This window comes from Sycon ciliatum, unplaced genomic scaffold (genome assembly GCF_964019385.1).
Source record: "Sycon ciliatum unplaced genomic scaffold, ocSycCili1.1 SCAFFOLD_1789, whole genome shotgun sequence".
Lineage (NCBI taxonomy): Eukaryota > Metazoa > Porifera > Calcarea > Leucosolenida > Sycettidae > Sycon > Sycon ciliatum.
The window spans coordinates 1-21,731 of record NW_027044975.1 but is presented as its reverse complement, the minus strand read 5'-3'; the positions used below and the strand labels follow the sequence as shown (position 1 = coordinate 21,731).

At 51.2% G+C, this 21,731-nt stretch overlaps 1 protein-coding gene across 1 annotated transcript; it reads right to left on the bottom strand.

Annotated features, from left to right (window-relative positions):
- Positions 1–252: 252 nt before the first annotated feature.
- LOC135830772 (uncharacterized) lies at positions 253–18,557 on the bottom strand (the record flags this gene model as incomplete). The annotated part of the gene is given in 6 exon segments (XM_065342988.1): positions 253–295; positions 3,006–3,083; positions 3,930–4,028; positions 5,630–5,729; positions 14,370–14,657; positions 16,138–18,557. Coding segments are annotated over 6 exon segments (2,958 nt in total), but the record flags the coding sequence as incomplete, so codon positions are not given.
- Positions 18,558–21,731: the final 3,174 nt, after the last annotated feature.

The window sequence follows — 21,731 nt, the reverse complement described above, 5'->3', positions numbered from 1 at the left end:
TGTCCGACTTCATAAATCCGTGCGGTAAACCGCATGAAAGGACGCCATGTCGTTAGTTGGTGCACATGAAGTCACCGTGGGCCCCCGTTCAGCTGTTCCACCTTTGTGGAAGTGGCTGTGATCGCTGGCCTGTGCCTGCTATCTTCGTTGCACCCCCCCCCCCCCCCCCCATACAACCATGCTGGGTTTTTGTAAGAAGAATGGATATGCACTTCCAAGGCGTGGATTGTTACATGCAGAGATGTAACTGACCTGTCTGAGACTGTGTGAGATAGCTTGAATGTTCTCTATGTACCTGGGCAGTGAGCATAGCAAACAGTGAGGGCTTCAGTGGGTCACTGACAACAGTAGTACAGTACCTAGAACTGTGAACCAGCACAGGCATAAGCATGGGCAAAGCAACAGTGATGGCGTCATCAGGTCACTGACAACAGTGATGACGCCATCAGGTCACTGACAACAGTGATGGCGTCATCAGGTCACTGACAACAGTGCAAACGTACAGTCAGACCTCGCATAACCGCACACATCCGTTTTCCACTAAAAATTCCGGACAGGCAAGGGAACCGGATAATCCAACACACATACTGTATGTATGCATGGCGTATGCCATAAATTGGTAACCAACGATTTTCTTGCGGATGGCGAGGGATCCGGATGATGGAGGACCGGATAAGCGAGGTCTGACTGTACAGTGGTGCTCAACGAAATCCGGTTGTGTAAGTCAAGTTTGCGCCTTGCACCATTTCGCAGCCCAGCGTTCGCAGGTCTCGTAGGGCTGAGCAACGCCCGGCGCTGTCTTGAGTGACGCGACTGGATGTCATTGAGCAGTGCTGTCATATCCGATACTAGTAACTGAGAGCCAGCATAAGCACGGGCATAAGCACGGACATAAGCACGGGCATAAGCACGGACATAAGCACGGACATAAGCACGGACATAAGCACGGGCATATGTACTGCAGTTACACAACAGCCGCAGGTGCACAAGGCCACACACACACACACACACACACACATGCACCCGCCTGAGCCACTTGCAGGTGTAGTATCCCTGCCCGACCAATACGGAAGCAGTACGGAACTAATACGGAGCTTTGCCTGATGTATTTTAGTGTATCTCCGAATGTAAGCGTACGGCGTCAGCTGCATAAAAGCGGCTGAGCATTTCTGTTTTGATGAAGAGAAGATTAGATTAGATTGGATAGCAATGAAAGCTAATTCGAAGAAGAAGGATTCAACCTCTAGGTGAGCACCGGAGAGAAAGTCATTTATTTTGCCGCTTCTTCATTCACTAACAATTATATCTCAGGTGTGTGCTTGGCATTTCCGGGCGAAGACGATATTTTGCTCTGATTATGCTCGATGACAGCTTCAAAAACGCCAAATTTGGAGAAAATTTCAGAAAAACATCGAAATTTGCTCGGTTTTGCTGGGTTCACATTTTAAAGTGTGAAGATTGACCTCACAATGCTCATTACTGTAATGGGTAGCCGAGTGGTAGGCGCGGTGAAATCAACAGGAATTACTTTTATTCTACTTTCAGGTACACACCTGAGATATAATTGTTAGTGAATGAAGAAGCGGCAAAATAAATGACTTTCTCTCCGGTGCTCACCTAGAGGTTGAATCCTTCTTCTTCGAATTAGCTTTCATTGCTATCCAATCTAATCTAATCTTCTCTTCATCAAAACAGAAATGCTCAGCCGCTTTTATGCAGCTGACGCCGTACGCTTACATACGGAGATACACTAAAATACATCAGGCAAAGCTCCGTATTAGTTCCGTACTGCTTCCGTATTGGTCGGGCAGGGATACTACACAGGCAGCATGTGCGGGCACGCATATCCGAGAGACACAGACTTACACATATGCCCCCCCCCCCCCCCCCGAACACAAACACACATACACACACAAGCAGGCGGCCGCACGCACACACGCGTATCGCTAAAAATGATAGTAGAGATACAACGGTAACTGCGATATCAATCCATTCTGGGACTGCATCAGTCTACAGCTTGGAAGCATGAAGTAACGGCCACACGCATACCGTATATTCTCTATTATAAGCACAGGTCTCCATTACTAGCACAGTCTCTAATCTGTCCCCGGGAAAATTACGATTCCGCGGCCGCGTTTTTTGCGCGTTTTTTGCGGTTTTTTAAAGACCGCGTTTTGCGCGATTTTCCCGCGTTTTTTGAACTTTTTTGTTGCACTACACGTACACACAGTGCACTGTTCGGTCAGCAACGTCTCATCGTGGCGGCTTTGTACTCAAATATGAAGAGTGCTTACATCAGAGACTTGTAACTGATTGATTTCACTACATACTCACTGAAAATTGCCTCACATCAACTGCAAACTTGCCGCCGCGAGATGACATCAATAATATTCACCGCATATTTACCGCAAATTCACCGCAAATTATGCCATATTATGCCGCGTTTTTTTGCGATTTTTTCCGCGATTTTCCCCGGGGACAGTCTAATACTAGCACACCGTGAGCACCTTTCGAAACATTATAAGCACAGTCTCTATTATTAGCACAGTCTCTATTATTAGCACAGTCTCTATTATTAGCACAGTCTCTATTATTAGCACAGTCTCTATTATAAGCACAGTCTCTATTATTAGCACAGTCTCTATTATTAGCACGGTCTCTATTATTAGCACGGTCTTGGTGGAAATCAATACTGCATGCATGATATCTAGCATGTACAGTACTGGCAACTGTATTTCTTCTTGCTCTGTATGGATGTATTGGTTGAACAAATATAAGCGCAGTCTCCAATAATATAAGCGAGGTCTCCAATATAAGCGCGGGGTAGAGAGGTGTTGAAAAATATAAGTACGGCGCTTATAATAGAGAATATACGGTACAATGTCATGTACTAGTGCACACAAGCATGCGCGTGCACACACACACACACACACACACACACACACACACACACACACTCACATCACACACGCACTGCACGAGTTCACAGCATTGCAGCAGCGTACTTAGCTCGCTTGAGGGCGTGATCGATCTCTGCTTCTACAGCCATGTGGCTGAGCGTACGCAAGTCCACAAGGTGCAGGCTGTAGCGAACACAGGAGAAGACAAATGAAGCACAGTGGCTGTGTACGATTACGCACTCGACTTGATTCATGAATGGAATCTCGCCGTTCGATTTCACGTCATGAGCCCTGGAATCGATTCAGACTCCATTCACCCCATCCACACGGGGTAATGTGAATAGCGCAAATCGATTCGCAGGCACAATCAAACACACACACAGAATACTGGTGGCCCCCTTATCCAGGGTCACTTGACTGCAGAACACAACACTCGGTCCTGATTCTCATGGGCTCTGTGGCCACAGGTGGCCGCCTTGTCAGAGTGGACCCGTCAGCAGGTCTACTACGAACCCATTGTGACTGTCAGCCATGAGATGAAGACCTCTACAGACACAAATCATGCATAGTAAAGTCCTGGGGAAAGAGGTCCGACCAGCAAGTCAAAAACAGCACCACGTTTCCATTTCGTCTACATCATACACGGTCCAAAACCAATCCGAGGGCCTCATGAGCCTTGGTACTGCTTTTGGCTCACGGCATGGTTTTTTTGGGCCACAACTAAACTTTGCCTTATATAAATACTATATTAAATAGCAAGGTCCCTGGTTCGAGTCCCGGTGGTGTGACTGATGATTTTTTCTTTCTTTGATATCTGGCTTGTAAGTGTTGAGTTTCGGAGAGAAAAGAGCAGTACGTGGCATGTGGCATCTAATTTCCTAATACTTTGAAATTCTCTGTGAAGTCCAAATTTGAAATCACAACTAAACTTTGCCTTGCCAAATTTTTAAAAACAAAATTAGGACAAGGAAGCCGTAAGCAGAATAGGAGAGTTCATGGTCGCTGAGGACAAGGCGGACAACGCCTTACCGTTCCGTGTTGGACACCGCTGGGTAGTTGTCGTCGAGGGGATGATCGGTGTTGACCTGTTGTAGGTGCAGTCCAATAGATAGACATACCATGACCAGGCTGGACGGGAAGGACGGGAAGGACGCACAAACAACACACGAGAACATAACTGTTACACAGGCCCGCCGGAATCGGTCCGGTTGTTGGTCAGGTTAACACCGGACCAACTTTGCAGCTACCAACGCGTGTTTACAGCTGAGGAGGGCATGCATGTCCCCGCCATATTATTATACACAAACTGTATGAAAGACTATGGTAGAACCGGACTAATTAAAAACTGCTTCCAGCGCTCCCTAACAGTTACTGGAGAATGGATAGCATTAGCAAGTCATCCGCACCTGATGGCTGGTCGCACAGAGAATGGATAGCATTAGCAAGTCATCCGCACCTGATGGCTGGTCGCACAGAGAATGGATAGCATTAGCAAGTCATCCGCACCTGATGGCTGGTCGCACAGAGTCGAAACTCGCGAGAAAGCGTTACGAAAAAAAGGCACGTGACCTGAAACGTCTGTTCGGACGGCTATTCGTTACCTCTCAGACAAAGTTTCTGGGCCCATTGTACTAGCTGTGCACTGTACTGCTGATTGTTTTGAGCAATACGCATGCATAGCATATTTTACCGGTTGTAAGTCGACCTCCAAACTCGGGGCCTAGATTTACCGGTTTATGGGCATTTATACCCCGTTGTAAGTCGACCTCCAAACTCGGGCCCTCGATTTACCGGTTTATGGGCATTTATACCCCTCCGGTTGTAAGTTCACTACCACTTTCTTTAGTCCAGTTTTTAGGTCATCAAAAGGGTCGACTTATAACCGGTAAAATACGGTAGGTACGACCGGTACATTTCTGGCTGTAACGTTGTTGTCCTCTGGGATTCTGATACTGATCACAACACTCCTGACAGGATATACATACCGGCAAGAGTCCAGACTCCCCCAGAGTGTGCAACTGGGATGGGGTTGTGGGACGGGCGTAATCCGTGATGTTCGTCATTTTTTGGGTCGGACTTACGTCATTCCGTCGACGCGGTCCACCACGGAAGCACTTCCCCTACTCATGATGTCACACGTGCAACACGGATTTCGCCATCCTAGATCTGATCAGTGAAGTTGCGCACTCTGGGGGCTTATGAACTCTTGATACTGGTATAAAATTTAAAAAAGGTCTGTTGACCAACACGTACAGTCAACTTCGCTTATAACGACACTCGGCGGGGCATCAAAAAAGTGTCCTTATTCGTGAAGTGTCGTTATACCCGAAGTCTCCATATAATTATGTATTTATTTACAGTTGGATGGGACTTTGCTCTGGGCATGGAAATTCTGTCTGCATTCGCGAATTGTCGTTATATCCGCAATCGTTATTAGCGAAGTTGACTGTACTCATAAAAGACATTGGACCCATTGCACATTGCCAAATATGGATTACACGAGTAATGCTTGTGAGTACGCTCTGAACAGGGATGCACTGTTCAACACCGCGGCGGGACGACCATGCCCAGGTTGCTGTGTGGGGTGTTCACTGTACACTTCACGTCATTGCGCAATGGGGTCCATTGCATGTGAGCGTGCATTCCGTCCGCTACAACCATCAACATATTCGGATTCACAATGGAAGGATAAAACAAAGCAGCCAACATTGACAGAACACCATTCTTACGAGATTGTCAGAGCAAGTAGAGATAGGCCAGAGGTCTGATGACGACGTAGCAGCGAGAGGCCACGGGTGGCGTACGAAAGGAACCCATCACCTCGCGCGCCTGCATGGAAGACACACATCAATTACCGCACAATACAATTTCTGGGCGATGACGAACATAAGAGGAAGATATACCGTATTTCTCCCAATTTAAGTCGCACATTCCACACCAAACTTCAAGCGCAAAGAAGGGTGTTCTGAAGACAGTATGCAGTGGTGTGCGTTCTGTGTGTTTTCTGTGCGTTCTCTGTGCGATCTGTGTGCGCTCTGTTCTCTTGTGTATTCCCTGTGCGATCTGTGTGTTCTTCATGTACTGTGCAGAAGACTCCAGATATTGTAGAATTTACGAGTGTCACTATTATTTATCTACTGTGTTTATTCTATATTTTGTTAATCCTTCGTTCTTCCGAGAGCACAGTCAAAGCGTTTACTAGGAGTTAGTTACTAGTACATCACTGATTGTTACAAGCAGTTTACAGGTTACAAAACAGCTGGTGTTGTTTCTAAGTTGATTATTTCGAATTTGAATTGTTACTTATCTTTGCATTCCTTCAGAAAGTCCGTTCTGCAGCTCTAGCCCGTCCTAGTGTAGGTTCTGCTCTGACAAGGCTTGCCTTCACCCTGTGGGTGCTAACACTCTCTGACAGGACATGGTTGAAATTGCTTTGAGTTCCTATCAGCACAGATCTTCGTTTTCCTTGTTCTTTGAACTTCCTTTGACTTCTACTTTCGAATTTCACTGTTTGTATTATTTTCTGACTTTTCTTGATTTTCCATTATTTTTGTCCACTCCGTGCCAGTACAGCTTGTGTATCGTCATGGCAGCGTGACATCATTGTTTTTCTCATATGCATGCACGTGATCTCTACGCATTTCTTCTTTGGAGCGCTGTGTGCCACGTAGCTTTGCGTGCGCCAGTGTCTTCGTTGTTGAGAGTTCTTGAGAAGACGAGCAAGTTGTCGTTTCGGTTTCTGATGTGCGGTGGAAAGCGTCTCCACGCGTACATTATCTGGTAGCAGAGGATGGTTAGAGGTTCAGTTTAGTTTAGTTGTAGTGTATGTATCAAATTTAGTTGTACCATGGACGAACTACGATCGGCAAAGATTCGAGTGAAGTCCAATTTCACGAATATCAAACGTGGAATACTGACAAAGCTGCACAGTGAGACCACGCCCATAGACGCCAGAGACCTGAACGCTGGGATAGATGCACTGAACAATGCGGCAGAGGAGGCAGTGCGAGTGATGCTTGAGCTGTGCAAGCTGATGAGAGCGGCAGGTCGCCCTACTGAGGCAATATACGATGAGCTGGACGAGCTCCAAAGCAAGTACGATAACGTGTTAGAGCAGGCCAGCGAAGTGCTCGCCGAGATATGCTCTTCGCGGCCCAGTCGTGGAGGGAGATCTCCAGCGGGCAAGGAGCGAGCCCAAAGAATTAGGGAAGTGCGGGATCTGCTGCAAAGATCGGAGATCGTTGCTGAGAGCAAGGCTGACGAGGAGGAAAAAAGTGAACAGGCACCAGAAAAAGAAAAAAAAGAGAAATTTATGCATACTGTGCCGAAGCGAGAACCGCACCAGGGACCTGTCGGTCTGGAGTCAGGACTCTTACCGAGTAGTCTATCTGGGTCGTCGGCACCGAGTTCCTTGAGTGGGACTGCTGCCAGCTCGGGGACTGCTGCCAGCTCGGGGACTGCTGCCAGCTCGGGGACTGCTGCCAGCTCGGGGACTGCCGCTCGCGCTCCGAGTGGCAGTAGTACTAGTAGCAGTGGTACAAGTACGTCGGCTAGTTCTGTGCCTGCTGCGGCTCCCATCAGTACGTCCGCTAGTTCGGTGCCTCCTGCTGCTCCCATCAGTACGTCGGCTAGTTCTGTGCCTGCTGCGGCTCCCACCAGTACGTCGGCTAGTTCTGTGCCTGCTGCCGCCTTTAGTAATAGTATGTCGTTGAGGTCTGTGCCGGCTGTTGTAACAGCTTCAAGGGGCATAACCTCGGTTGTAAACTCGGGTCAGGCTGGACCACTGACAGCCAGTGGCGGAGGCAGAGCCACCAGTCAGCCTGTAAGAGCACCAGTGACCAGTACTAGCCTTCCGCCAGCAGTGTCAGCACCGAGTGTAGCAGCACCAGCACCATTCGCAGCACCAGCAGCGTTCACAGCACCTGCACCGTACGCAAACTTTCCACCAGGTGGAATGGTAGAGCCATGGCGGCAGATGCCACGAGTCGGCATTCCAGTTTTCACCGGAAACCGCAAAGAGTACGAGCAGTGGCGAGCTGCCTTCAACGCATGCGTAGATGTCTCGCCAGCCAACGATGCGTACAAGCTGCTGCAGTTGCGTACTTACCTGAAGGGTGAGCCGCTGGAGACGATCAGTGCCCTCGGGTACTCGCCAGCAGCTTATGCAACGGCAAAGGCGAAGCTTGAGCGCAAGTACGGCGGCAGTCGAAGACAAATTGCTCTGCAGCTGGAGGACATTGAGAGAATGCCAACCGTCCGCAGTGGTCGCCAGCGCGAACTGGTGCGGTATTCTGAGCTGCTGGAGATCGCAATAGTAAACTTGACGGATGCGGGGCGTTCCCATGAGCTGGGTCCGGGAACTCTGTATAACCAGCTGCTGCGAAAGCTGGATGAGAAGCTGATCGCGCAGTATCAGCGTTGGCTATTCGTGCAACAGCAGCCAGAAACAGTCACCATGTTAGCAGTGTGGCTGGAACAAGAGGCAGAGTTCCTGACTGTGGCAGCAGAAACGGCAGACGGGATCAGCATATCCCAGCCAGCAGCGTCAGCACATGCGCCTGCCAACCGGCCAGCTAAGCCAGGATCTCACCCATACAACAGATCTTTTGTGGCTCGTAGCGGAAAGTCGTGTGAAGTGTGCGGCGATGTCCATGGCGTGTGGCAGTGCGACCAGTTCAAAGGAATGACTGTTGTAGAGCGCTGGGTCAAGGCCAAAGCAGCGCGTCTGTGTTATCGGTGTCTGGCGAGTGGTCACCGCGGCAATGACTGTGAACGGACGAGAGTTTGCGGCGTTGATGGTTGCGACTCCACGCACCATAGGCTCCTGCACGGGCAGCAGCAGATCAAGAACAGAGATCCGCCCCAGGACAGACCAAGCACAAAGAAGCAAGGTGTGTACCTCGCCACTGAGGGGGAGGCGCAGGAGTCTCAAGCAGCAGCAACGACCATGAAAGCCAGTGGCGCTGGGAATTTGGCTTTGCGAACCGTACCAGTCATGATCGGCAATGGCAACAGACGTGTGCGTATCAATGCCCTACTGGACGACGGCAGCACGCAGACGTATGTCAGCGCCAGAGTAGCAGCAGAACTTCAGCTAAGTGGACCAAGCTCCAAGATATCAGTCGGAGTACTAAACGGACAGCGCTCAACGTACGACACCCAGGACGTCGACGTGCAGCTCAGCAGCGTAGATGGCAGCTGGGAGCGCAAGATCCAGGCGAACACGCTACAGCAAATCACGGACGACATGCACGCAGTGAATTGGTCAACAGAGCAGCGGCATTGGCCACATCTCAAGGAAGTGACATTTGCCAGCTTGCCGAAGCGTAGAGAGGTAGATATGCTCATCGGCATTGACCAACCAGACATCCATTGTGCGCTGGAGGAGATACGTGGAGCTCCTGGAGAACCTGTGGCGCGTCTGACAGTGTTAGGGTGGACATGTGTCGGGCCCACGACGTCGACAATGGCTAGATCGTCATTGTTCCAGTACAGCTATGCGGCAGGGGTACGAGACCAGTCAGATGTAACCGCAGAGCTCAACCGCACGATGCAGCGTTTCTGGGAGGTGGAAGTGAGTGGTACCCACCAAGATCCAGCAATCGCACTATCTGTCAGTGACGCAGCAGCTCTGCAGACAGCAACATCGTCACTAACGCAATCGGCAGGACGGTACCAGGTAGCTATCCCCTGGACGGAGAAAGTGTCAGAGCTCAGCAACAATTTCGGCATGGCAGCGCAGCGGCTGCGTAACACGGAGAGCCGACTGGCGAAGAATGAGACAGTAGCGGCAGCGTACAACGGCACAATCAAGGCGTACGCTGAGAAAGGCTACATTAAGGAAATACCGTATGATCCAGCCGACACATCCAGCTGGTATTTGCCTCACTTTCCGGTAGTTCGGATGAACAAAGACACCACCAAGGTCCGGATCGTTTTTGACGCCGCAGCAAAGCACCGCGGCATCTCGCTGAATGATGCAATTCATCCTGGGCCAAAGCTGCAGCAAGATTTGTTCTGCATCCTGCTGCGGTTCCGCAGTCGATCGGTGGCACTTGTGTGCGACATTCAGGAAATGTACCTGCAGATTGAAGTGGCTGAGAATGATCGTCAGCGTCTACAGTTTCTTCATCGCGACGAGCAGCAGCGCATCAAGTGCTATCAGTTCCAGAGATTGGTGTTCGGGCTGAATGTGTCACCGTTCTTGGCACAGTTCGTTGTGCGGGAGCACGCCCAGAACAATGCCAACCAGCTTCCACTAGCGGCCGAGTCAGTACTGAAGTCGACGTACATGGACGACACCCTCGACTCTGTGGATGATGAAGTCACCGCCCTGCAGCTATACGAGCAGCTGACTCAGCTGTGGGGCTCAGCGTCAATGAAAGCACGGAAGTGGCTGTCGAATTCCGAGGAGGTATTGAAGAACGTGCCGATCGACGATAGAGCCTCAGTAATCGACCTGAGCAGCAGCGAACTACCGGCAACGAAGACACTCGGAGTGGCATGGTCCGCTCAGGACGATGTGTTCTCCTTCAACTTCAGTCCGGAGCATGAACAGTCCGTCACGAAGAGAGCATTCCTGAAGAAACTGGCGACAGTGTTCGACCCCCTCGGCCTCATCGCACCGTTTGTTGTTCAGGGGAAGATCCTGATGCAGGATATCTGGGCAGCAGGTCTGGACTGGGACGACACGCTGACGCCCACACTACTAGCAGCGGCCACAGAGTGGTTTCAGCAACTGCCTCATCTCACCAAGGTAGCAGTTCCTCGTTGCATTCGATCACGCGGCAGTGACGATGTGGCGCTGCACGTATTCGCTGACGCATCCAGTGTGGCGTATGGCGCGGTTGTCTATGCCAGAAGCAAGAGCAGCGACACTGTCCAAGTACGATTGGTAGCCGCCAAGACGAGAGTGACACCGCTCAAGGCCACCAGCATTCCGCGTCTGGAATTGATGGCAGCAGTGATTGCAGTGGAATTGGCAACCTCAGTGACATCGGCGTTGCAGTTGAGTATGGACAAGGTGGTCTTCTGGTCAGACAGCATGGACGTGATCCACTGGATTCGAAGTGCCAGTCGAAAGTTCAAGCCATTCGTTGCCCATCGTATTGGACTGATTCAGACGGCTACGCTACCTCAACAGTGGCGGCATGTACCGACAGCGAGCAATCCAGCGGATCTCGCGTCACGTGGTGCTACGGTCTCAGCATTAATCAAGAGTTCATTGTGGTGGGAAGGTCCGTCATTTCTCCACAGTGACTCAGCCGACTGGCCGGCATTGCTAGCAGGTCCACCGACAGCCCCGAGCGCTGAAGAGTTTAAGCAGAGCAGCGCAGCGGAAGCAGTGAGCTTCGCAACTGTTGCACAGCCGCCAGGATTTCGCCTGAAGCCCGAGCGATATTCCGATTGGTTGCGTCTCGTGCGAGTGACAGCGTGGGTTATGCGCTTCATCGGCAACTCCGCTGGCCGGACTCGCATCACCAGTGAACTGACAGCAGCAGAGATCAGTGACGCCGAGCAACTGTGGATCGCGCAAGCTCAGAGCGAGGCGTTTAGCGACGAGCTGAAGAGTGTGCGCAACAAGCAAGTAGTGCCAGCCAGATCAGCGCTACTGAAGCTCAACCCCAAGGTCGACGCAGATGGGTTGCTGCGATGCGACGGCAGGACGCAGTACGCCGAGTGGCTGCCACACAACGTGAGATTTCCAGTGATCTTGCCACGCAACCATCACATCACGCAGCTTATTGTGAAGCACCATCACGAGCTGCAGCAGCATGGCGGCACGAACCAGACGCTGTCGTCGCTAAGCTCAACGTTCTGGGTAGTGTCTGCCCGTGAAGCAATTCGAGAGTGGGAGCGTGAGTGTTCGGTGTGTCGAAGAGAGAAAGCCAAAGCAGCGGAGCAGCAGATGGCGCCTCTGCCCAAGGTGCGGCTATCACCACCATTGCGGGCATTCGCTCGTACAGCTGTGGATTTTGCTGGGCCATTCGTGACAGTCCAAGGCAGAGGCAAGCGGCGAGAGAAGCGTTATTTGTGTCTCTTTACATGTCTACTCAGTCGAGCAGTGCACCTTGAGATGGCGTACGGTCTTGACACAGATGCCTTCCTCCGCGCACTGTCTCGATTCGTCGACAGGCGTGGTCTGCCCATGCAGATGTTGTCGGACAACGGCACTAACTTCGTCGGCGCCAACCGAGAGCTCAAGGAACTGGTTGACGCCCTGGACCAGAATGCTGTACAGCGCTCAGCAGCCAACCGCGGTCTCACCTGGTCGTTCAATCCTCCGCTCGCTCCACACTTCGGTGGCGCTCACGAGGCGATGGTGAAATCCGCAAAGCGAGCAACCCAGCACATTCTGGGCAATGCAGATGTCAACGACGAGGAGTTGATGACAGCCTTTTGTGGTGCAGAGAGCCTACTGAATTCTCGTCCGCTGAGTTATCAGTCAGCAGACCCGAAGGATCAGACTGTGCTGACGCCAAATCATTTCCTTACGGGACAAGCGGGAGGTCGGTTTGCTCCAGAGTCGGTAGATGACACGCCGTTTCATCCTCGCAACCGTTGGCGAGTTGTACAAGAGTTAATCCAGCATTTCTGGAAGCGCTGGATGCAAGAGTGGGTGCCCGCCCTGAACCGTCGGACCAAGTGGCCGCATGCACAGAAGAGCCTGCAGCCCGATGACGCCGTTCTCGTACTGCAGTCGGACACTCCGCGCGGACAGTGGCCTCTGGGACGTGTGGTCAAGGTGTTCCCAGGAGCAGACGGCAAGGTGCGTGTCGCCGAAGTATTGGTGGGCGGCAAGCGCTACACTCGTCCAATCACCAAGCTGTGCCCACTGGAGTTCTAAGCAGGGTTGATCCGTGGTCTGATCAAGAGGGGGAGAATGTTCTGAAGACAGTATGCAGTGGTGTGCGTTCTGTGTGTTTTCTGTGCGTTCTCTGTGCGATCTGTGTGCGCTCTGTTCTCTTGTGTATTCCCTGTGCGATCTGTGTGTTCTTCATGTACTGTGCAGAAGACTCCAGATATTGTAGAATTTACGAGTGTCACTATTATTTATCTACTGTGTTTATTCTATATTTTGTTAATCCTTCGTTCTTCCGAGAGCACAGTCAAAGCGTTTACTAGGAGTTAGTTACTAGTACATCACTGATTGTTACAAGCAGTTTACAGGTTACAAAACAGCTGGTGTTGTTTCTAAGTTGATTATTTCGAATTTGAATTGTTACTTATCTTTGCATTCCTTCAGAAAGTCCGTTCTGCAGCTCTAGCCCGTCCTAGTGTAGGTTCTGCTCTGACAAGGCTTGCCTTCACCCTGTGGGTGCTAACACTCTCTGACAGGACATGGTTGAAATTGCTTTGAGTTCCTATCAGCACAGATCTTCGTTTTCCTTGTTCTTTGAACTTCCTTTGACTTCTACTTTCGAATTTCACTGTTTGTATTATTTTCTGACTTTTCTTGATTTTCCATTATTTTTGTCCACTCCGTGCCAGTACAGCTTGTGTATCGTCATGGCAGCGTGACATCATTGTTTTTCTCATATGCATGCACGTGATCTCTACGCATTTCTTCTTTGGAGCGCTGTGTGCCACGTAGCTTTGCGTGCGCCAGTGTCTTCGTTGTTGAGAGTTCTTGAGAAGACGAGCAAGTTGTCGTTTCGGTTTCCGATGTGCGGTGGAAAGCGTCTCCACGCGTACAAAGGGGATGCGGGCCTTGCAATTGAGTGGGACATCCTACTTACGTGAATAGATTGAAATAATATGGCTCAAACCTACTTGAAGTAAATGTGGAGATCCGACCTACCGGTATAATCGAGTACGACTTACAATCGGGGAAATACGATAAGATCCAAGTTTGTACTTAAATAGTTCAGAATTAGAGTCCAGATTCAGCCCCACTTTCCTTGCTTCTGTGCTGCAGCCAGGTGTATCTTGCTTCGATTGTTTTCGTGCTTGACCCCCCAATACAGACATTTTCCATACAATCATGGATTTGCACGTTGTCATGTCACAATTGGTCGACTCCCTGCCACTGTAGCCGCTCTGAATTATCCTGCAGAATCTCTCCAGTGTCATCGGAAGCATAACGTGGAACATATAAACAGTGATTCTTTGTTGCCATCTCTATAAAATAGCATTATTCAGCTAAACCCCTTCATTTAACAACTGCTTCTCCTCTGACGAGTTCCCCGTTATATCTCTATGGAACGAAACAAGACTTGTCAGGAGTGCTACTACTACTTGCTTTCGTGGAGTGTGGCTGGTGAACTGTTCGTGCTGTGATCTGCAAGCGTCGTGTGGTCTCGTCGGGTCAAATGAAAAAACCTATTGCACATAAACAGTGTAAAGGAGGTTACCCACCTAAAGGTGTAAAAAGGTGTCCATGAACCATGATACATGATTTTTATGTATAAACACGGCGGAGTGATGTCTCCTGTTCATTTTGGTATAGTTTTTAGGTAGCATGCTTACAGTTGCTTTCAGGTGATAGTGCGTCGTCAGCGCGAACCAAGCTGGAACTTAGCTGCCCGGCCGAAGCATCGTCAGTGTCCTGGGCCGGCAGTGGATGTAAGTCGGAGATCTCTTCGGTCGCTTGCGGTGGACACGGGCTCTCATTACGCGGTTGTTCACTGTCTGCGCGCGTGTCAACTATGGGAGTCATGTCGGTCGACTCAGAGGTCGAGTCTCCTCTGCCTAGCCGAAGAGCACCCGGACAGCCCACTTCCTCCTCTTCGTTTTCATCGTCCTTGTCTCCAGCATCTGAGGCATCAACACAAGCATGCACAGACAGACAGACAGACACACACACACGCACACGTACACACACACACACACACACACACACACACACACACACACACGAGCATGCATAGACACACATGTATCGGAGTTTTGCCATGGTCGCATAGCGGATGCTTGAAAGAATAGTTTCGTAACACACGAACGTACCTCTCCCCTCCTTCTTGTAACCAGACTTATCTCGTAACAGGACTTGCAACTAACATGCAAGAAGCACTGATTCGTACATATATGGGGTACCCTCAAATCAATACAACATAATTGATTGGCTCCGTATTAGACTTGATTCTTGAAGGATGGCGGCGTTCCTACGGGTGCGGAAAACCCGGCTTCCAGCCGAGTCTCACGCGAACCGTGAATTTTAATTTTTTAATAAAATGGCAATAAATAAGATAAATTGTGCACTCATAACAGCAAAAATGAAGAAAGTCAAGTTCCATAACGTTTTCTTGTGACTGTCATCAGTGGAACGCCGTCACATAAAAATGTAATAACTAAAACACACACTTATATACATGTAGCTAATATGGTTTCAGGTAGAAATACAGCAGCTAACAAGTACAAAAAGCGAAGTTTGCACCTTTGCAATGGGTGAATATAGTGTATGTGAAAAAGGTAGTGGCAGATGAATGTGATACTGTGTGAATGAATGTAATGGTGCGTGTGTATTACTTGAAGAGTGTGAGTGATACGGTTTTTTTTTGTACTTGTTAGCTGCTGTATTTCTACCTGAAACCATATTAGCTACATGTATATAAGTGTGTGTTTTAGTTATTACATTTTTATGTGACGGCGTTCCACTGATGACAGTCACAAGAAAACGTTATGGAACTTGACTTTCTTCATTTTTGCTGTTATGAGTGCACAATTTATCTTATTTATTGCCATTTTACGACTATTGTCTCCTCGTCGATTGTTTAAATTTTTTAATAGTTATTTTTTTATTAGATAATTGAAAATCTCCAAACCGGCAGTTCCTTAGATGCAAAAGATCGTATATACATGTGTCTACAAATGCACAGATAGAAGACGAATCTTTCGGTACTTTCGCTGCACCTCTTTCATACCTAAAACTTCAATCGCCGCACATACACTACTAAACATCATCCAATAAGAGACTGCTTCTCCGTACCTAGAATTCTCTTCGCCTAACCTGCTGTTTTGGCCTCACACGTTCAAATTTTTGTGCACCTAATATTTCTGAAATTGGAGTAGTGAAATGGTTCCGCATCCATCAAAAAGGCACTGCGGCAGGTGCATCACTGGACTGTATGTCGTGGAGAAGCCAGAATAACCAGCGTGCATAAATGAAGGCAACGATGCAAAAAATCCCTCTATATAATCTCTCTCTCTCTCTCTCTCTCCCTCCTCTCTCTCCCCCTCCTTCTCCCTCACTCCCCCCCCCCCCCCCCTCTCTCTCAAGACGTGCAATGGAACTCACCAAGCGCTACGTAGGAGAGCTTCTTGTCCATGGACAGGTGTCCAATACGCCGATAGCTGCTGAGCAGGGAGAGCTTAACACCGGATGCAACGCTGGCGGATATCGAGCTGTGCACGCCGCGTCCCTTCGTGCCACCACTGCTGCCTTGCTGCTGCGGCGGTGGTGAGAATGCGAACAGCGAGTCCAACGACGGCTGCTGGCTTAGCGGCGTAGAGGGCATAGTGTGTGTGTTGCTGCTACAATCCATGTCGGACAGGCTGGGCAGGCGGGAAAGATTGCCATGGTCGGACTTAGACTTGGGTACGTTGGCGTCATGCCGCTCCAGCGCCTCCGAACACTGACTCGGCAGCGACGTTACACTTTTCCGGCTGCTCATTGCACCAGCGGCGCTGTGCACGGGCGGACTTCTCGCTGCGGCCTTCTGCCCTCCGTCCCCGCCACTCTTGCCCGAGATTACGGACGACCTGATTTCTAAGGAGCCGAGCGACGGCTTCGAAGGCTTGCTGTCTTTCTCATCGTGCGCGGTCAGAGGCAGTGGCAGCTTGATAAGCAGGGCTGGTCTATCACCGTGCACAAGGCTGCCGGGTGCAGACTGGGGCACGCGCGGCTTTGTCGGTACATCTGCTGCATTGCCAGTTGGACTGGCGGAGGATGTGGGTGAATCCCAAATCACTGAGAACGGTTCAGCGGTGAAACTATCCCGCTCCCAAGTACTTTGTTTGTTACCACCACTGCCGCCAGAAGCCATCAGTCCTGGAGAGGCCACGTCGTCCGCGGTGCCCCCGACGGTACCGCACGTCCATTCCGAGCTGTCGTCTTTCCAGTGCTCGGACAGCCACGCCAAGTCTGTGCTGACGGGTCGCAATGGCGTCGGCGGTGTTGCGGCGGGTGTTGTTGGCGTTGTCAGTGCCGCCGCTGCTGCTGCTGCTGCCGTCTCACCTGTAATATTGCCACCTCGGCCGGTGGTTAAGTGCGTACCGGTCAGACTGCCATCGAGGTCAAACACGCGCTCCGCTGCCGAAGGGTTGATCGCCGAAACGGAACGCCGCGGAAGAACGTGTGCGCGATCGGTAACCGGTGACAATGTGGACGCTCTTGAGCGCATTGTGTGGCGGTAATCTTGAATATCGTAACCCTGCTGCTGCTGCTGCTGCTGCTGCTGCTGCTGCTGCTGGTACAGCATTGGCAGAGAAGCTCGGCCAGATTTCAAATTTCCCAGGCGATTGGTTGAAATGCTGGCATAGTCGCCGTCGCCGTCACTGTCGTCGTTGTTCCGTGGACAGAACTCGTCCGCATTGCTCCAGCACAGGGACAGGGAGGACGGTTGCTGCACAGCACCGCCGCCACCACCGCTGCCTCTGATCAGCCTGCGCGTGCTGGTGCTGCCAATCGCGTCGGCGTCATCCGTGTCGCTGCCGCTCGCCTGCGCTAGGAGATAGTGCGCGGAGGCGCGAGACACGTCGGACCCCGCCGCCGTCGCCGTTTTCTTGAGCCTGGCGAGCGGGCGGCTCAGCAGCTGCTTAAGGGCCGACGCCGTCCTACTGCTGCCATCGCTGGATCCCGACGCCGATGCCGGCTGCTGCTGCTTCTCTTTCGATGGAGAGCTAGTTGGGGTGGAGTGCGAGAAGACGTTGGCCGTGCCGCTGCCGGCAGAACCGGCGCGTTTTCGATACGTGTTCTGATCCTGTTTGCTTATCGGACTGGTTAGCGGCGAGAAGGCCACCCAGGCTGGGTATGGATCACTGACCGTGCTCGCATGCAAGTTGCCAGCGAGATTCACACCACTGCCACCGTTGACATTCGCTGCCCCCTCGTCCAGGTCCAAGACATCGCTGGCGGACTGCGCCGTTCTGCGTCGAGCCAACACAGATGACACGCCGCCATCCGTTGCGGAGTCGGGTGTCGACACGCCCTGCTTGCGGCCCGACTCGCCGGCTACGCGGTCGGATTGGCCGGATTTGCGACGCCGGCAGAGGAACGACGTGTCACTCCTGCGACAGCCAGGCATTCCTGCAGCGTAGGTATTCGCGCAGGCTACCTCACTGCTGCGCACGGCGCTAGCGGCATTCTTCTGAATGCTCACACGCTTTACCGCATCCGCGTTCGGCTGCGGTGGGCTGAGAGGAGATGCGACGGGCGCTGTGGGTGACGTAGACTCCTCTCCTGTTGACACCAACGCCACCGTTCTCACAGTATCAGTCGCCGGTGATGTCAAGCTGTCAGGGTCAGCTGTGCCTGCCGCGCATATCAACTCAATGTTGCCACCGATCTCCTCCGCACGAGGTGAGCAGGCCACGCTCGAAGCCTTGCACTCCTGTGGAGCGGGGTCATGACCGCCGCTACTCGACATTTAGCTGCTCCGATAGTCGGCCGTGCAGCCGGACTTGTTCTCGCAAAATGTCAACTCGCTCTGGTGTCACTGTGTGGAGGGCAAAGATGCACATACAGACACACGTACACACACACACACATACACGTACACATACACACACACACACACATACACGTACACACATGTACACGCATGTACACACACACACACACACACACACTCACACACACACACACAGATATACACATTCACACACACGCACATACACAACCACAATATTGTTTTATTCGTTGGCCAGAGGAAGTCCCCATTTGACTACATACATTCACCCTCGGGCATGGCGACGATGTGAACAAGGACAACTTGCCAAAAAGCGACACGGTCATTGTGTCCCGAGACCCAGACCGCCTGGCGTATAACAGCATTTTCATCAGGGAGTTGTATAGACCCAGGAGAGGGCACGGCACACAATAGCTTGGGCGATGTGTGCCTCATGTGCGTTTCTTTCGGGGAGGCCCCTGGGTAGAAATCGAGGGAACCTCAGAATGCGAAGAAATATTACGACTTTCAACTTTCAGATGATGTGCTTTCACCAAACATAAACAAGATCATGAAAGATCTAACATTCGACCACCGTCAATGTACGGCGAAGAATACCCAAAAAATCGACAGAGAAGGATAAAGAAAGAAGCCTGCAAAGACAGCGAAAAAACCCCAGAAAGAAACGAAAAGAGCCATCCAGTTGCCTTGTCATCGTAGTTAAGTTCGTGGTCGAAAATGATCCGATTCGAGTTTTAAGTCGAATAACATGTACAGTGGGGATTGGATATAACGACACTCCTTTGGAAGAGAACAAAAATGTCATTATATTCGATCTGTCACTAAACCCGATCTTCGCAAAGGAGTTACTAAACGCCTTGGGCAACAGAATTGTGTCGCAAAACTCAATCTGTCGTTACATGCAAGGTCGTTATATCCGATCTTCACTGTGGTCGGGGAAATAGCGAAATTTTTAATCTCTAGCAAACGTTTCTCACTTAACAGTAGTAGATCTAGCCAGTGTTAGAACATGGTGAGTTGTACGTGGTGGTACAACTCGGTGTACCTGGTACACGGTGAGTTGTACGTGGTGGTACAACTCGGTGTACCTGGTACACGGTGAGTTGTACGTGGTGGTACAACTCGATGTACCTGGTACACGGTGAGTTGTACGTGGTGGTACAACTCGGTGTACCTGGTACACGGTGAGTTGTATGTGGTGGTACAGACGGTGCCACGCAGTCTTGGTTTGCGGATGATTCTGCCGCAGGAGGCAAGTTGCAAGCAGTACGAATCTGGTGGGATCGCCTCAACGAGAGTGGTCCATCATACGGCTATTTCCTCAACCCGACCAAGTCTGTCCTCCTTGTCAAGCCACAGTTTCTGGATGAGGCCACCAGCATATTTGCTGGAACTGGAATTGACATCCGCACAGATGGATGTCAGCATCTGGGAGCCGCGCTTGGCTCAGCAGAATTCTCCCGCTGCTTTATGGAGCGCAAGGTTCAATCCTGGGTAGAGGAGGTGATGTCGCTCAGCACTATTGCTTCGTCACAGCCCCAAGCTGCATATGCAGCGTTTGTTCACGGCCTGCGAAGCAAATGGTCCTTCCTGTCTCGAGTCATGGCCGACCTACATTTGTACATGCAGCCGTTGGAGGACTCCATCAGAAACAAGTTCATCCCCGCTCTTTTAGGTGGCAGAACCGTCAACGATGATGAGCGACAGCTTCTGGCCCTGCCTTGTCGACATGGTGGTCTGGGGCTCATCACACCTGCCTCCCTCGGGGCCCAGGACGCCCACTCCAAGACCATCGTTGGCCCCCTGGTGCGGCGCATTCAGCAGCAGACTGCCACGCTTGGCGATGCCCTGCAGGAAGTGCGGAAGAACAAGCAGCTGTTGAGGGCGAAGGCAAAGACATCACTCCAAGCCGAGGCCGTCGCTCTGCATTCTGCCGCACCTCCAGAGGTTCAACGTACCATCGACCTTGCTTCGGAGCGGGGGGCATCCAGCTGGCTCACCTGCCGGCCCCTAAAGGCCCACGGCTTCACCCTCACGAAGGCTGAGTTCCGCGATGCTGTGCACCTCCGGTATGGCTGGCACCCAGTACGACTGCCAACATCATGTTCCTGTGGACAGCAGTTCACCGTCAGCCATGCCCTCTCCTGCCCGTTAGGCGGTTTCCCAACCCTCCGCCACAACGAGGTACGCGATGTGACAGCTCGCCTTGCGAAGCGTGTTGGCCACCAGGTGGCTATTGAGCCACATTTGCAGCCACTCACTGGAGAGCAGCTCCGGTACCGTACTGCTGTGGGCGACGACCAAGCCCGCCTTGACGTTGTGGCTAGTGGTATTTGGGGAGGGCGGTTCGAGCACACCTACATTGATGTCCGGGTGTTTAACCCTTTTGCGTCCTCGAATCGCCTCAACTCACTTGCTGCTAGCTACACCCGTCACGAAAAAGCCAAGCGCCGTGCCTATGAGCAGAGAATCCGAGAAGTGGAACACTCCAGCTTTGTTCCCGCCGTGTTCTCCACTACGGGAGGCATGGGGAAATCTGCCACCTCTCTGTACAAGAGGATAGCGTCCCTCATCGCCGACAAGACCGGGGAGGCCTACAGTGCCGTGATGGCTTCGATCCGGTGTCAAATCAGCTTTGCCTTGGTCCGATCCAGTGTGATGTGCCTGAGGGGTGCTAGGCGGCTCTATGCACCGGTCTTTGCTGCGGACTCAGCTGCTCTTGTTGTTGCCGAGGCGGCTATCCCCTGTTGAGGTTGATGGCCGTGCTCATTTATACCATGTTCTCTGCTTTTCGTGTCATTCTTGCTTGTTCTAATTTCTGCTTTTCGCGAGTGTCATTCTTGCTTCTTGTGTTTGTTTGTTCTCCTCTAGTTCTCTTATGTTCGCGGAGAAGGCGGAGAGCCGGAACACAGTACCTCTTATTTTTAATTTTTTTTAATTATTGACTGGTTTTGAGGGAAAGAGACAAACGGGAAAAGTCTGAAGAAAAAATTGACTGTCACCACCAGGACTCGAACCAGGGACCCTCGCTTGTAGCCAGCGATGCTCTAACCGCTGAGCTATGGTGTAGTCGTCATCCAAGCAGAGACCGTTCAACGTTTTCTTCAGACTTCGTGGGCCATCCCCTGATCATAGGTGACAAACATTTTTAGTATTAATAAACTCATCCCAAAAAAAAAAAAAAGTGGTGGTACAACTCGAT